This window comes from Cadophora gregata, assembly GCF_030347475.1.
Source record: "Cadophora gregata isolate MNR1 chromosome Unknown scaffold_14, whole genome shotgun sequence".
NCBI lineage: Eukaryota > Fungi > Ascomycota > Leotiomycetes > Helotiales > Ploettnerulaceae > Cadophora > Cadophora gregata.
In genome coordinates, this window is record NW_026695937.1 from 315558 (window position 1) to 330285 (window position 14728).

Below are 14728 nucleotides of genomic sequence, written 5' to 3' on the forward strand. Positions count from 1 at the left end.
CTAAGAGAGAAATACAGTCCATGAACAATTGTCTTCAAAACAGTTGGCACGCTGCTCGACATAGCTATTTGACATGAAATTTTTGACTTCTATTCCACGAATTTCAAGAACTGATCAAAACGATGATGCATACAGCGAAACGATGGCGTGGAATACATCAAAGGCCGCCAAGAAGGAGATTCGATATAATGAAAGCAAGAATCAAACGACAGCCAATAGACGACGGGTTGAGATGGGGGCAAGCTTGCAGAAAGTTGCGATAACATCCACATCAGGGACTATCAGATATGACTGAGTGAAGCACCATCGCGAACGATGCAGGTATACGGATGTTGGAGCGGCACCCCGAACAATCTGTAATCCTTTCCAAGAGAGCAATTTCTAGCCTACCAACCTGAGATGGGAAACTGAGGGGAGGAGGTTGCCCAATAGTCAAGCGTAAGAGATGGACCTGACGTAGTGGTTCATACACTCTGTCGTGAAATACGTCTAAGGTCTACGGGAAAAAGCTGTGCTCAAAATCCATACGGTGAGTGACTGTTGATGTTTGGCGATAAGGCAAGAGTTGTGTTCATTCAGGGTTGATTGAAAATTGGAACCCCATGACGCCCCACTCGCTTGGCAGTGGCTCGGTCAGCCAAAGATCCGCCCCGACACCCATGACGATCCAGTCAGCAAAATAATCTAAACCTCCTCCATCATTACATCTTGCACAGAAATCACGATTACCTGATGATGTCTTCACCTAGTTCCATAGTCACCTCCCGTCAAACATTCATCTCTGCATCTGCATCTGATACAAGTTTCCAAATGCTCCAAGTGCCTCAACCTAAATGAAGATCCCATCCCAACCCACCTAGCGTCGCCGCGTTGACAAGACTCTGGGCAAGACTTAGATCCTCCGCACGTGGTGGACCAGTGAACGTTGACTCGTTACCAAGACGATGAGAGAAAGCCTCTTTTCAAAATGCCAATACTGTGACGACAACGACGGTGCGCGCAACGATTAAAAAAATTGTTGCGATGACATTTAAGGTCAGCATGGATGGTCTTCAATATGTGATCAGTGACGGGCACGCGACCATCGAAAAGCATGGACGGTATTTCGAAATCGACGGCTTTGAATGCGTCGGGAAGCTCGTCGAGTTCTGGAATGTGTGAGAAGGGTCGAGAGGAGGCTGAGAAAGATGTTTTGAGTTCAGATCTGGATCTGGATATTGAAGCTGTTCCAAGAGATAAAACGGATTTCGAGAAGAAATTCCAGGATCACACTATCGATGACTATGCATCTATGGATCCGCCTTCAAAGAAACCACTCAAGCAAAAATTGAAGAAGTATTTTGGACCAGGTGGAAAACTCCGACCGTTCAGGCTGCTCAGGCAGGATATTAGCAATATACGGAAACGATATATTTCGGACTGGGCGCTGTTCAACCAGCTCGTTTTTGCGAGTGCGGTTTATGTGTTTTTTACGAATATTTTGCCCGGGATCACGTTTGCGAGTGATCTCTATGTGAGGACGGGGATGAATTGGGGGACGATTGAGGTGGTGTTCAGTACGGGATTGTGTGGGATTATTTTCTCGTTGTGAGTTTTGGGCTTGAATGAGATGTCGGGAATGATGTGCTGATGAGGAGATGTAGGTTTTCGATTCAACCGCTGACGATTTTGGGTGTTACTGGGCCATTTGCTGTGTTGGCTGAAAACATTTACGAGCTTTGCGAGACTTCGTTTCACGTGGGTTGTTTTATTCGCAATTTAAAGAAACAAGGCTGATGATGATCGCAGGTCGATTTCCTCTCCATCATGGCATGGTCCCTCATCCACGCAGCCTGGATGCACTACCTCCTCGCAATCTTCAACGCCCACGACTGGACCATGCAATACGTCACCAACTTCACCGCCGACATCTTCTCGCTCCTCAACAGCGTCATCTACTTCCACAAAGCCATCCAAGAGCTCCAGCGCAACCATGCCCAAGTCTCCTTCGCCTCCTTCCTATACTCCGTCATTGGCGCTGTCGGTACTTTCCTCCTCGCCGTCTTCCTCTCGACAGCCAATTCATGGAAACCTCTCTTTCATAGATACATCCGTATGGGCTTATCGGAATACGCAGCAGCGATCTCAATCATCCTATTCATCGGCATCCCCCACATCGGCGAGCTCGCCACCCTCGACAAACAAACCCTCGTCGTGCAAACCACCTTCCGACCCTCCAGTCCCGCCCGCAGCACATTCTTCGTCCAATTCTGGACGCTGCCCGTACAGTGGGTATTCCTATCCATCATCCCCGGCTTCATAATCACCGTGCTGTTCTACTTTGATCATGAGATAAGCAGTATTATCTGTACGTTGGATAGGTATGGGACGAAGAAACCGGGCGGGTTCGCGTGGGATGTTGTGTTGCTTGGGACGACGACGGCGGTTTGTGGGGTTCTGGGGATTCCGCCTGCGAATGGACTTTTGCCGCAGGCGCCGCTGCATTCCGAGTCGTTGATGCATACTGTGAGGTCTGAAACTCTTGTTGTGGATCAGGAGACTGGAGAGAGGGGGGTTAAGGTCGTGGAGAGGGAGCAGGTGTATGAGCAGCGCTGGTCGGCGTTCTTGCAGGCTGGGTTTATATTGATGTTCATCTCGCCGCCATTGCAGCGTGTCTTAGGTCTCACGCCTACGTCTGTTCTTGCGGGTCTGTTCTTGTTCATGGGCGAGCAATCTCTTGCTGTGAATCCGATTCTGTTTAGGTTCTTCCATATATTGACTCCAGCGTCGGAATTACCGCCTCTGCCGAAGGGAATTGGGAGTTGGTGGGGGGTGCATGGGTTTACGGTTGTGCAGATTGTGGTTACGGGGGGGATATTTGGGATTACGTTGAGTGTTGCGGCGCCGGCGTTCCCGGTGGTTATTATTGCGCTGGTGCCGGTTAGGTTGTTGTTGATGGGGAGGGTTTGGGGGAGGGAGACGTTGAGGTTTGTGGATGGGTGGGCTTGTAGGGATGGGGGGCCGGAGGAGGATGAGGATAGGAGGAGGGAGGAGAGGGAGGGGGAGGTCTGGGTTGGGAATGGAGATGGAGGTGGGAGAGTGAGAGGGATTGGAGAGAAGGGGAAGATGAGCGAAGTCGATGGGAATGTTTGATATCGTATGGCTGTAAGTCTAGATATGTTCGCTAGACGGCTAGGTACCTATAGACTTAGAAAAATTTGGCTAACTCCTAAATCAGCTATCAGTCACGTGCCTGCACAATTTCAAAATGGGTGCCTGGCAAAGTATCACAGAATGCTGAGCTCTTCTATAGGCTCTGACAATCTATTACATGAAAAGAAGTAGAAGGGAGGGTGGTCGTATGTGCCTTCTAGGTTGTCTCTGCTGTCAGCTCCGCCAAATACCTCCACGTGACGGAAAGCATCTCCACGGCCTAATTGTCCCAAGTCCATTCATTGTCAGCAGCGACATGGACAAAGACGTAGGTAAGTCTCCCATCATCTGATTCGCTCCATTGATACCCATTTCAGTCTCTCACATCATGCACAAAATCATCCCGACCAAAAGTCAATGTTTAAAGCTTACATAAGGTAACACATCCGAGATCTTTCTCATCAGCACCCTACCTAAACTTACCTGTAGGTTCCGAAGTCTCCCTAGCGAATCAACAAATGAGCCCCTAGGAACGTGCATCGTGATTTGGTGAGAAGAAAATCCGTACCTAGAGCGGCGGAGACAGATGTGGCTAAGGTATTGGAAGGAAAGGGCAATTTTCTAGGCTCGGAATTCGGAATGTTTGACCATAATTATATGCTAGCTACCTAGGTAGATGTGTTGCGTGCTTGTTCTTTCTTTTGTCGAAGGCAGGTAGGTACCTAGATTAAAAGGTCAATTGGAAGATGACGGACGGGAAGAGAAAAGAAGAGAATAAAGCGGATGGGTAATGAAACCGAGATATTTTGCTGACAAGTAAATGGCCTTTAATGAGGTCTAGATCTTTCATGCTATTGCCATTGTAAATCAACCGGTGATGAAATCGGTTTTGGATTTCTTCGTTTGGGATTTTTCAATGGTTTCGGGTGACAGATGTCCGCCAGTCATGTTCCTCCCACATCCCATCGTGAGGCTTGAGCCTTGAGGTGGTACAAGTAATAGAGGGGCCAGGCGGCCAGACAGAGTGGGATGTTCCCTTGCTCGCCTTGCCACTCAGGCCCAACCCCTAACCTTACCTTACCTATCCTATCCCTGCCCCATGTCCAGACCAAGATCCGCATACCGGACATCGAACAGCAAAAACAGTTGTCTTGTCTTGTTCTCTTTAGATGCGGTGATATGATATCAGAGAATAAACTTCTCACCGCAGGCAGGGGAAATACTTTCTCTGGACTTCGACTCGTAGAATAATCTAGAGCTAGTGTTAATGGGGTTATTGAGGACGCTGATGCTGGCCAGAGGAGCTCCTGATTTGCGCGTTTCGTAGTGGGGTACTGGTTAATCAGCTCCCAACGTTACTGTATGACGCCGGGCGGGGACAAGACAGCTTGGGGTGGTGTCCAGGTCGGTGCGTGCTGCGGGCGGGTGTTGAGACGAGACGAGGAGGGGTCGCGGTCACGGACAGGACAGGACCCAAAGGACCCAAAGGCTGCGTGCGTGGTTTTAAACCTCGAAATTCTTTTCCTCTTTCCCTTCTCTTCCATTTCCTCAACAACACCTCACTCCCATACCAAGCAAACACACTCTGCCATCATCGCAATTGAATACCGCAGATACTTCTACTTTGCTGCACTACACACAACTCGCAATCATGAGCAACTCATTAGAACAGCTTAAGGCTTCTGGAACCGTGAGTTTTTACCCCTCCATCCTGAATCGGTGGGTTGCAAAGTGGCGGAGAACTCGGACATGCTTGGGGATTGTTGAGTCTCGTCTCAATGGCTTCTTCTGCATATTCTATCGAGAGGTAGCTGTTTACTAATGATTTTTCTGCTTGCAGACTGTTGTCAGTGATTCTGGTAAGCTTCATCCTCCATCAATGCAAACCATTGGGACATCAGCTAACCTCTCCCCTCTCCAGGTGATTTCGCATGTAAGGCTCTCCCATACCCAATATATCCTCCCTCCTACTTCTGCCATCTCCAATCTCTTATTCAACAAACATACTGATAATCCCACAGCCATTGGCAAATACAAGCCCCAAGATGCCACCACCAACCCCTCGCTCATCCTTGCCGCCTCCAAGAAGCCCGAATACGCCAAGCTGATTGACGTCGCTGTCGAGTACGGCAAGAGCCACGGCAAGAATATCGATGAGCAGACCGATGCTACTCTCGATCGTCTTTTGGTCGAGTTCGGAAAGGAGATCTTGAACATTGTTCCAGGAAAGGTCTCAACTGAGGTTGATGCCCGTTTCTCGTTCGATACTCAAGGTTCAGTTAACAAGGCTCTCCACATCATTGAGGTATGTTGCTCCTCAGGCCATTTTTTCCTGCATTCGAAACTGGTTTTTGGAAGTAAGAGATGGGACAATGCTGACAAAAATCGGATAGCTCTACAAATCCGTCGGCGTCGACAAGTCCCGCGTCCTGATCAAGATCGCCTCCACCTGGGAAGGCATCCAAGCCGCGCGCATCCTCCAAAAGGAGCACGGCATCAACTGCAACCTCACCCTCCTCTTCTCCAAGGTTCAAGCCATCGCCGCCGCCGAGGCTGGCGCCTACCTCATCTCCCCTTTCGTTGGCCGCATCCTCGATTGGTACAAGGCCAAGACTGGAAAGACCTACAGCAAGGAGGAGGACCCAGGAGTTGCGTCTGTCAAGAGCATCTTTGATTACTACAAGAAGTTTGGGTACAAGACTATTGTTATGGGTGCTTCGTTCAGAAGTGTGGGTGAGATTACGGAGTTGGCTGGTTGTGATTACTTGACTATTTCGGTATGTTCTTTTCCTCCCGCTCCTCTTTAAATTCCCCCACCAAACCAAACAAAACCAAACCAAACTCGAGATTTATCGATCCCTCAAATCCTCCAGTTCAAATCTTCAGACCAAACAAAACCAACTAACGAAAAACACAGCCCAACCTCCTCGAAGACATGATGGGATCCTCCGACCCAGTCCCCAAGAAGCTCGACGCCAACAACGCCAAATCCCTCGACATCGAGAAGAAGTCGTACATTGACAACGAGCCCGACTTCCGCTTCGACTTCAACGAGGACCAGATGGGTGTTGAGAAGCTCCGTGAGGGTATCAGCAAGTTCGCTGCTGATGCCGTTACCTTGAAGGATATCCTCAAGGCTAAGATTGAGGCTTAGGTTTCTTGAGGGGGAGGGGGAAGGGGAGGGGAGGAATGGGGAGGTATATATGTTAGTTGGGTGATGAGAGGATGGGGAGGGGAGGGGATGGAATGGGGAGATTAAATTGGTATGGGATCCATGGATGGGGATGGGCGAACAATGACGAATGTAGTTATGTGATTATGCATGCTGGCATACATTTCAATGAAGCAATGAAATTTTCTCGCAATCTGGACTCTGATCATCGCTTCTAAGTGAAATATTTCAACTGAAGCCCACAGTAGGAACATCTCATAGTTTATACTGTAAGCAATATAACTATAGAATAGGTAATAATCGGTTCACCTCTGCAAGTCTGCGGGCACTCGCCTACACGATAGCGCCAACTGGAAGGAAACAGATTATTAATGGCTATCAGCCATCAGTCCATTTTTCTTTTTGATTTGAGCGAAGCATACTTAGCTCAGCGCAGCACAGCGCAGCGCAATATATTATAGCCTAGTATAATACAACTACACTCTCTACCCTTCCCTCCTTCTTCCCACAAAAACCAACCGACCAACCAAGCACGACTAACTCCCCAACTTATCCAACAATCTCCTCCTCCTCCTATCCACCAACTCCTCCTGCACCTCCTCCGCACTCGGCAACCTCCACCCCTCCCCACCCCCGTCGTCGCCCGGCAACGGCTCCCAATCTTTTGGCTTTCCACCATTCCCGCCTTCCGCAAGCAGGTTCTCAAATGCCTCTTGCTCCTTTTGTGACTCGTAGGCTAGTAAAGTGCCGTCTTCTTCGTCGAGGTTGTACCCGTAGTAGGAGGCGTCGACGAGTTTGCGGAGATGGAGGTCTGGGTGAGTGCTGGATGATTTTGATTTGGAGGGCTTGGCGGATTCGAAGAGCTCTTTTACGCCGGGGAGGTCTTTGGCGCGGCCAAAGTATCTGTGGTGGTTCAGTTAGTGAGTTCGCTGAATTTCTGGCAGGCAATATATTGGAAACGGTGGCAGAGAGACCATAACGAAAGAACAATCCAAGCATACCTATACCCCTTCCCCGCGCCCTTGATCTCCACCCCCTCATCATCATACACCGCACCACCGCCCCTCATATAATTCGGGCCTCCCAGATTCCTCACCTGCACCTCCCACATGTGCTTCTCCCTCATCAACTTGTTGATCTCGTCGTTCAGATCCCGGATCATGAAATCGCTTAGGCTAGGGTCCTGGATCTTGGAGACTTTTCGGGATATCTCTTTGAGGACTTGGCCGCGCCATTTCTCGCAGGAGGGGATCGATGTTACTTCTGTTATCATCTTGGGGCGTCGGGTCCGTCCTGCGTCGAGGATGCCGAGGTCGGCGGCTTGGGATTCGCGGAAGCGGAAGAGCATGCTTTGGGCTTTTTCGGAGTTGCGCGCCTAGAGGGGGAGAGGAGGGGAGGTTAGTTGGTTTGTCTTTGGAGAGGAGGAGGAGGAGGAGAGGGGGATGGTCTGCTGGGATTGGGAGGGGGATCGGGTTGATAGAGGTAAAAATAGCGTACCATGATTGCGGTGGTGCTCCGTAGAGACTTATCTGGAGATTGGGAGGAATTAAGGAGTCGTGAGGTTGCAGTCGTGGTCGGTATGTAGTTGAAGCTATTGACATCCACCAAAAAGCTTCAGGCTTCGCGACATGATGAGGCTGAGAAATAAACTTGCGCTAAGGTGATCCTCTAAACCACAACCAGTATCGAGTCTTAAGCGGCCGCTAGCTCCCCGCGCTACTCGCGTCCTACAAAATCACTTCGCGTCTCCCTTCGCTCTCAACTTATCACAACGAAACAAAAAACCAGCAATGAAGAAAACCCAACCACATTCAAGAGCTAACCCACGATCCAGCCTCTGAGATTCCTACCTCGGTTGAAAGATCGAAGATTCGGATTCTCTTACGGTCGGAAATGCGTGCATTTGAACAGAGATCTGAGCTGGTCCAACTGTTGTCTGTCTGTCTGCTTTGACGAACCACGATTGGAACTTCCGGATTGTTGTGTGAATCTGTGAGGATGGGTTGGGATCAGGTGTGAGTAAGAGAGGGTGGAGCATGACTAGGACGACAATTCGCAATCTACCTGAGACGCTGTGCCGATGCTGAGCTGAGATCTTTACCTTGCGGAGAGAGAGAGGCTGCGATGGGGGTTGTGGTTGACCTCTTGATGTGGGGAGTGGGTCGATGCGAGGTGAGGTGAATGCGTTGGTGAGGGTGGAATATATAGTTTTCAATCGGAGGAGTGCGGTATGTCTTTTCTCTCTTCTTTCTTTTTTCACCTTGTGTATTCCAAGCTGTTGATCAGACCTTTACTGACTTGCCTCATAGATCCCTCTCCCTCCCATCCCCCAACCCGAGCCTTTTCCTTACAATCCATACCCACTAGTCGGTTCGTCGTCCACACAAGCACCCAACACAATCTTTCCTATCGTCTATCTATGCATGCATGCCCGAGTTCATTTTTCATACTGTCCTCCCATCCATACATGCCATACACCAAACACAAAAAGACAAACCAAGAAAAGCCCAGTGATGACCAAAAAAATGTCATAAGCCAAAATTGCAGGCCAACCTACCACCTTCCTTGCTATCGCTGCTCTGCTACTCTTGATCTCTTCTCTGCCTGCCTTTGGTGGGCGGATGGGAGGGAGGACGGAGTGGTGGGTGGTGTGTTTGCGGGAGGTGGGCAAGTGTTCGCGATGAGAACTTGAGAGCTAATCTGAGGGCCACTTTTTGGTTTTTGTGTGTTTTGTGTTTGGGTGAGTGGCCCCTTTTCATTTTGTTAGTGCTTAAGTTTTGAGGTGGTATTGAGAATTGAATGATGTGAAGTTGTTTATCCTTTTGAGTCTCTTGCTTCTGCTTGCAACTTTGTTGTGGTAGGTTGTTGAGGAGTAAAGCAGAGAGGCTACAAGGAGGCCTCTACGGTAGCTGGTTGGGCAGCTGAAAGACCCCGCGTTAAGCTGATCTTGGGTTGAAATCGGAGAGACACAAGTATTTCAGTATGACAGGAAAGAAAATTAGAGCATCATTCACCTTGAATGCAAAGCCATCCGCCTCTTAAACTTATCTTGTTGCTCTCCATGCAGTGTATCAGTATCATCGATCCAAATCAAGTAACGTGCTCATCAAGTCGTGGCTGGAGAAGCCTGAAGACATGCATACAGCCCTTTTGCTCTTGTCGCTGGCCCACCTGCACAATAATGAAAATCTTGAGGTGCGATGATCAGCATCCGCCAATGTGTTCTTGCAGATTGTGGAGTTTAGTACTCTCTGCTATGAATAGGACATCATTTTAGCCAGCCAGCACCCGAAAGACCAATCATTGTCTCTGTATTTGCTGAATTCTTCTTAGGAGATCTCATCCTGTCGGTTAATGCTGAGAATTCCCGCCCGTGAGTCCACAGCCTTCAGATATCAACAGCATCAAGGTGTACTGGAGTGCAATTAGTTGTCGCTGTAAAGCCAGAGTGAGCTCGGCCGAGCTGAGATCTTGACATGCTATGTACTGCCTGGGGAGTTCTCTTTGCATGGGTACCTGCTTTGATTGACCTCGCTGGGGTTTTGTGAGAAGAAGAATTGATGGAGTGGAAGTGTATCCATTCAAATTGTAGAATGTCCTTGCTCTGCTGTTGGAATCTGTATTTGTTCGATTTGCATGTTGACCTGTGTTGAGTTTTGTCTGCTTTGATTACTCTCAGTCCAGGTTTTTGGGCTTGCTTGAAGCTACGTTTGATCCATGAGTGCTAAATTTCCCAAGTGGCGAGACGTTGCTAGGAAGGAACCCCCAAGACCAGGCTAGCTTGACGTTGTAGATAGGTAGCTACGTTCGATGCTGAAGCTGAAACGTCCAACTTTCACAACACTACATCAAAGATAGGACCTCAAAACCACGTTGTCTTCTTGCTCAAACCTCTTTCGCGTCTTTTGCCGAGATACCCTCCATGACCCTGGCACTCAGAAGGTGAGCCTCTGCAGAGTCTTTTCTTCTGTCGCATTGTCATTCAAGCCTAAAATCAGCTTGCAGTTTCCTGAATGTCATTTCTAGGAAAGCGACCAATCCATCACTTCTTTGGATACTGGCGCCGTTATCGGGCTGACGCAGTTGGAGAAGTCAAGTCCATTGGTCTCGCAGAGACAGAACCACGCTAGTAACCAGGAGGCGATATAAACCCATATCTCGATCGCGACTTTTCCTCCAGGACAAACACAAAACCAGACATTCGAAAGCAAATCCAATATACTCCGATCTTACATCTTTCTCCACAATCGTATTTCGCACTCGGTGAGTAAAGTACACTCTTTTGAGACTTTGATGGAGGATGTTAAGGCATTAACAGCACACCGTAGGTGGATTTGTCCACAAATAAAGGCTTTTGATCCTGGTGTCAAGGATAACGAAAGTAGTGTGGGTGATTCAGACATTCACTTTCGAGATCTGTCGACTGAAATTGGGGCTAACGTATGTTGGCACAGAAGGATCTTCGATTTGCGCATCCGACCTTCCTGCAATAGAAGTGATTCTGCAATCCTGCGCGCTTGCCACGTTTCCACCATACCGGTAAGCTGTTGCTCCGCCCGTATTAAGACTGTCCTTGGAGCATCCCCTTCTCTGTCCTCACCACACGCCCTCACATCCTAATATCCTCATTGTCCCGCCTCATTGCGCGACATTGGAAAGACCATTCCAATTCACCTCGAAATCCTCGCCTCCTACGGCCGGACCAAGAGTGGCAGGCAACCCCATCCAACATCCTTCCTCCAACACCAGCTTCTTGTAATTCCACTTTCATTCACATCCACACCAATTTCAAAGTCCTCAACACATTTCGGGACATTGATCAGTCTTTCAGCCGTCGTTGCAGAGATATCCAAAGCACCAGTACTCGATTGGTTTCAAACCAAGACCTAGTATCCGGGCATCTCTAGCAGAACTCCAGCCATTCACTTTTGATTGTCCAAAACGCGTTCAGACATTGAAACGCGACATTCTCAAACCGGGCATATTCGAGCCTGGACTCCGTGCTGACAGCCGACACAGGTTTCTTGACCCATATTCTCTTCCCGAACACCAAATACGTACGCAGAACTACTCCATATCACCACCCAAGCTTTGGTCATATACCCAAGCCCACCCACCGAAGCAAGCAACGCCCTTACCATTCGTATGTCCTCAACCCAACACAATACATTACAATCATGCTAACCCTCGACAAGGATAAAGCCCGGACGGGATATCGCTCCTGCCCTCCTCCAAATACCCTACCTCTGAGTCGCAGCGTCTTTAGGGACACTTGCCGACACTCGGTCGTGCACTTCCACTCAAAAGCTCGAGTAAATATCGACGAAGCCAAGGTATTGCCGCTGGATTACTCGATCCTGCCATACAAATCGACATACGGAAGGAATCCTGAGTCCCAAATATCGGGGTTTCAAAAGTCACAAGTGGACTTTGCGACATTGGTGAGTGCTTTTATTACTCTTGGGCATGCGGATATCCCGCGTACCGGCTCACATGAATCCTCATCTACCATTGTGGATTGCAGGATTGGAGATTGGTCGAGGCTCAATTAAGAGTTCGTATAAATCACTTTATCTTGACCAAGATACCTTGCTATCCTTCACAATCTGACCTCATTTAAACCTGAAGATCAGATTGACACAAGTCCATATTCACAGTACAATATCCCAGTCGGATTCAGTAATGACATTTCCCTACCACAAACTTCCATGTTCTACTGAAGAGCCTCCGTTTTCCTTTCTAGTTGACAATATTGTTTTTATGTTAACCAGCTCAAGGCTTCGGGAATTTGCTAGTGATTTCTGCCAAGTTGAGGATCCATTTTCTGGGAAATTACCATACCCAGGCCGAGTCGTGAGTTTGTTACCGGCATATTCATCACACAAGTCTGTCGCCTCTTCGAAAACCAGAGTTTAAATTTGTTCATTCTCGTACGTATCGATTTTTAAATAGACAGTCTCACAGCACTGACCCTGAGCTAGACAATGGTTGCCGACGGATCTGGTCTTTACCCAGCCACCCCAGGAGGAATAGGCCCTCCCGTTATGAATTCCACGACACCCTCGGCCCTTTCAAACGGTCGACCTGTTGCCCAGGTTCCTGGATCCCGAAGAGCTTCTCAAGTTCTAGGTGTTGGTCGTATTAACATAGTCAATAATAGCAAGTATTCCACGCCTCGACAGCCAGATGCCAGAATGTACGATGAGCTTCAAAGAGGCTCCTCGCCAAGTCGAGTTGTTGACGAAGATAATGGATACGGTCGTGCTTCGTCTTATGTATATGGTGAGGAACGTGGCAACGACAGCAACATTTTTGGCCGCCAGGCTCACTTTCAAGGCACCCTACAGTCCAATAGCCATGATTTTGGCGACAGTTATCAAGGCTACAATGGCTCTCCGATCTCTGCTGTTGGCACTCCTGCTCATGGATATGTGAATGGTATGTCACTTGGCTTCGACCGCATTGCGAGTGGCGGACGTAACGAGCATTATTTGAATGGTAATGGACACCATCTCTCGTACTCTGGTGCCAATGTTGCATATTTTGCTTCCTCAACTGAGACTATTACACACAGCCCAAATGTGTACCCACACTTCAACGATGGTGATGTTCGCATCGTTTCGCCCTCGGGTAAAGTCTGGAAACTCCACAGTATCATTCTGATGAAGGCATCCCCCGTCTTCGCTTATCTCTTGGATACAATTCCTGGATACAATGTGACCAGGCGTATGAGGGAGCAGGGTAATTGTGTTAGATGGAACATTACTATGACTGCCGACCACCGTGCGAGTGATATCGATCCTGAGGGTCTGAAGTACATGAAGTTCGATAAAATCGTAAGTTCTTCAATCTCTGGCGTCATGCGTCATATTGCATACTAATCAGTATCAGACTTCCAAGGACAGGAGTCTCACAATCATGGCAAACCACAATGGCTTGGGCGAAGCTGCTGGGTATAATAAGCTGTATGACAACTTCTTCCGATGTGTCTACAACATGGAACCAAACTTCACCAACGACAATGATCCTCAAGCTCGTGTGATGATCGTGGATGCTACCACTCTCCTTCAAGCTGCAGTCTGGATTGATGCTGTTCCTTGTGTCCGTTTGATCATAGAAGCCAACTTCCTCCGTCTCAACCAAGCTCTCTGGAAGCATATCAGCGACAAGCCCGAAGGGTGGATTCACGTTGCTTCACGTTTGCAGTCACCATTGATGTTCCGAGAGTGTTTGATACACATTGTTGGCAAATACCATTTGAAGAATGGTATTAATAGGCATTTTATAACAAAGAGAGCTCATGGGCCATTGACACCAAAGATATGGGCTCTAATTGTTCAGAAGGCCAAGGAACTGAAGGACAAGAAACTTCGAGTTGAGCGTGTCTTAATGGAATTCTATCCGGTCCGCATGATCCACAAGGAGGATAACGAGACTATTCCCGGTCGTGCTATCTACGCAGCTGATATCTATCTCTGGCAAGCCCTAGTTGTCTTCCGCCAATTCATCACATCGGCATTCTTCAGTAATTTCCACCACAAAGCCAAGGATGGAGGTCTCGCATTCTACCGTACCCTTGGAGCAGGCGACGCCACATACCTCCGTGCGGATACTCTTGACAAGTTCCACCAGAGCTTCGACATGAGTCCCAAGGCTAAGGGTCTTCTCATCGCTGCTCTTGAGCAGGTTAAGGCTGAAGCCAAGAACATTGTTGCAGAACTCCTTGTTGACCGGTCTCAATTGGTGCGGGGTCCCAATGATCGTCCACGGGGTCATCTTACCTGCATTGAGGTCTTGGATGAAGAGATGCCTTGGGTTGTGGTCGAGAAAGTTGATCATAACGTTGATTCGGAGATGGATCATGAATACAGATCTTAGGGCGGCAACCAAAAATATCACGCCTCATCAACATGCGGCACTGGGATATTTTCTCAGCGGAAGGCGTTTATTGCAAGTGGCGTTTGGGATTAATGGTTGCTTTTATTTTTCTGATCATGCATACATGTACATTAGATAGATCGACAAAGCATGTCGTGACACTTGAGGGACGTAAAGAAGGCAACATGAGCAGGGGCTGTGCTCCTGTTTTTAGTCGCAATTAGCTAGCAGACTTGACTAGTAACGACGAATGAAATGCAAGGGCTTATCCCAATTCCCATTGGCGTGAATCCCCTAGACTAGCAAGAACATGATACAACATTTGTTGTTTCACGAAGAGCAGGGTTGTGCGAGGTTTTGTAAGCAGGACAGACGAAAAGCGACCCCTTTGCTAAGCGAGGGGTTGTAAACATGAAGCCGCAATGAGGAAAAAAGTCCAGTTAACAGAGAATCAAATTTTGACACGATGCATCTCATACGTCGTTCTATATAAGTACATACACATGTGGTAACATGAAATTTTCAATCTCATGGTTCTCGTGCATT

The 14728-nt window shown here is 48.4% G+C and overlaps 4 protein-coding genes across 4 annotated transcripts; 3 read left to right on the top strand and 1 right to left on the bottom strand.

Moving 5' to 3' along the window:
- Nucleotides 1-1093: 1093 nt before the first annotated feature.
- Nucleotides 1094-3132, top strand: ONS95_004198 (uncharacterized protein; the record flags this gene model as incomplete). The annotated part of the gene is made up of 3 exons (XM_058497547.1): nt 1094-1587; nt 1644-1737; nt 1789-3132. The coding sequence occupies 3 exons, from the start codon at nt 1094-1096 to the stop codon at nt 3130-3132; spliced, it is 1932 nt and encodes a 643-aa protein (XP_058352272.1).
- Nucleotides 3133-4783: 1651 nt separating this feature from the next.
- TAL1 (sedoheptulose-7-phosphate:D-glyceraldehyde-3- phosphate transaldolase) lies at nt 4784-6286 on the top strand (the record flags this gene model as incomplete). Its single annotated transcript, XM_058497548.1, has 6 exons — nt 4784-4822; nt 4973-4991; nt 5054-5065; nt 5154-5437; nt 5526-5909; nt 6050-6286. 6 exons carry the CDS (start codon nt 4784-4786, stop codon nt 6284-6286), a joined length of 975 nt encoding a protein of 324 aa, XP_058352273.1.
- A 271-nt stretch (nt 6287-6557) lies between these two features.
- ISY1 (NineTeen Complex (NTC) component) lies at nt 6558-7932 on the bottom strand. The gene is made up of 3 exons (XM_058497549.1): nt 7802-7932; nt 7306-7679; nt 6558-7207 (listed from the first exon to the last, which is right to left on the bottom strand). The coding sequence occupies exons 1-3, from the start codon at nt 7802-7804 to the stop codon at nt 6841-6843; spliced, it is 744 nt and encodes a 247-aa protein (XP_058352274.1). The 5' UTR covers nt 7805-7932; the 3' UTR covers nt 6558-6840.
- A 4356-nt stretch (nt 7933-12288) lies between these two features.
- On the top strand, nt 12289-14182 carry ONS95_004201 (uncharacterized protein; the record flags this gene model as incomplete). Its single annotated transcript, XM_058497550.1, has 2 exons — nt 12289-13140; nt 13196-14182. The coding sequence occupies 2 exons, from the start codon at nt 12289-12291 to the stop codon at nt 14180-14182; spliced, it is 1839 nt and encodes a 612-aa protein (XP_058352275.1).
- Between the last annotated feature and the right edge of the window lie 546 nt (nt 14183-14728).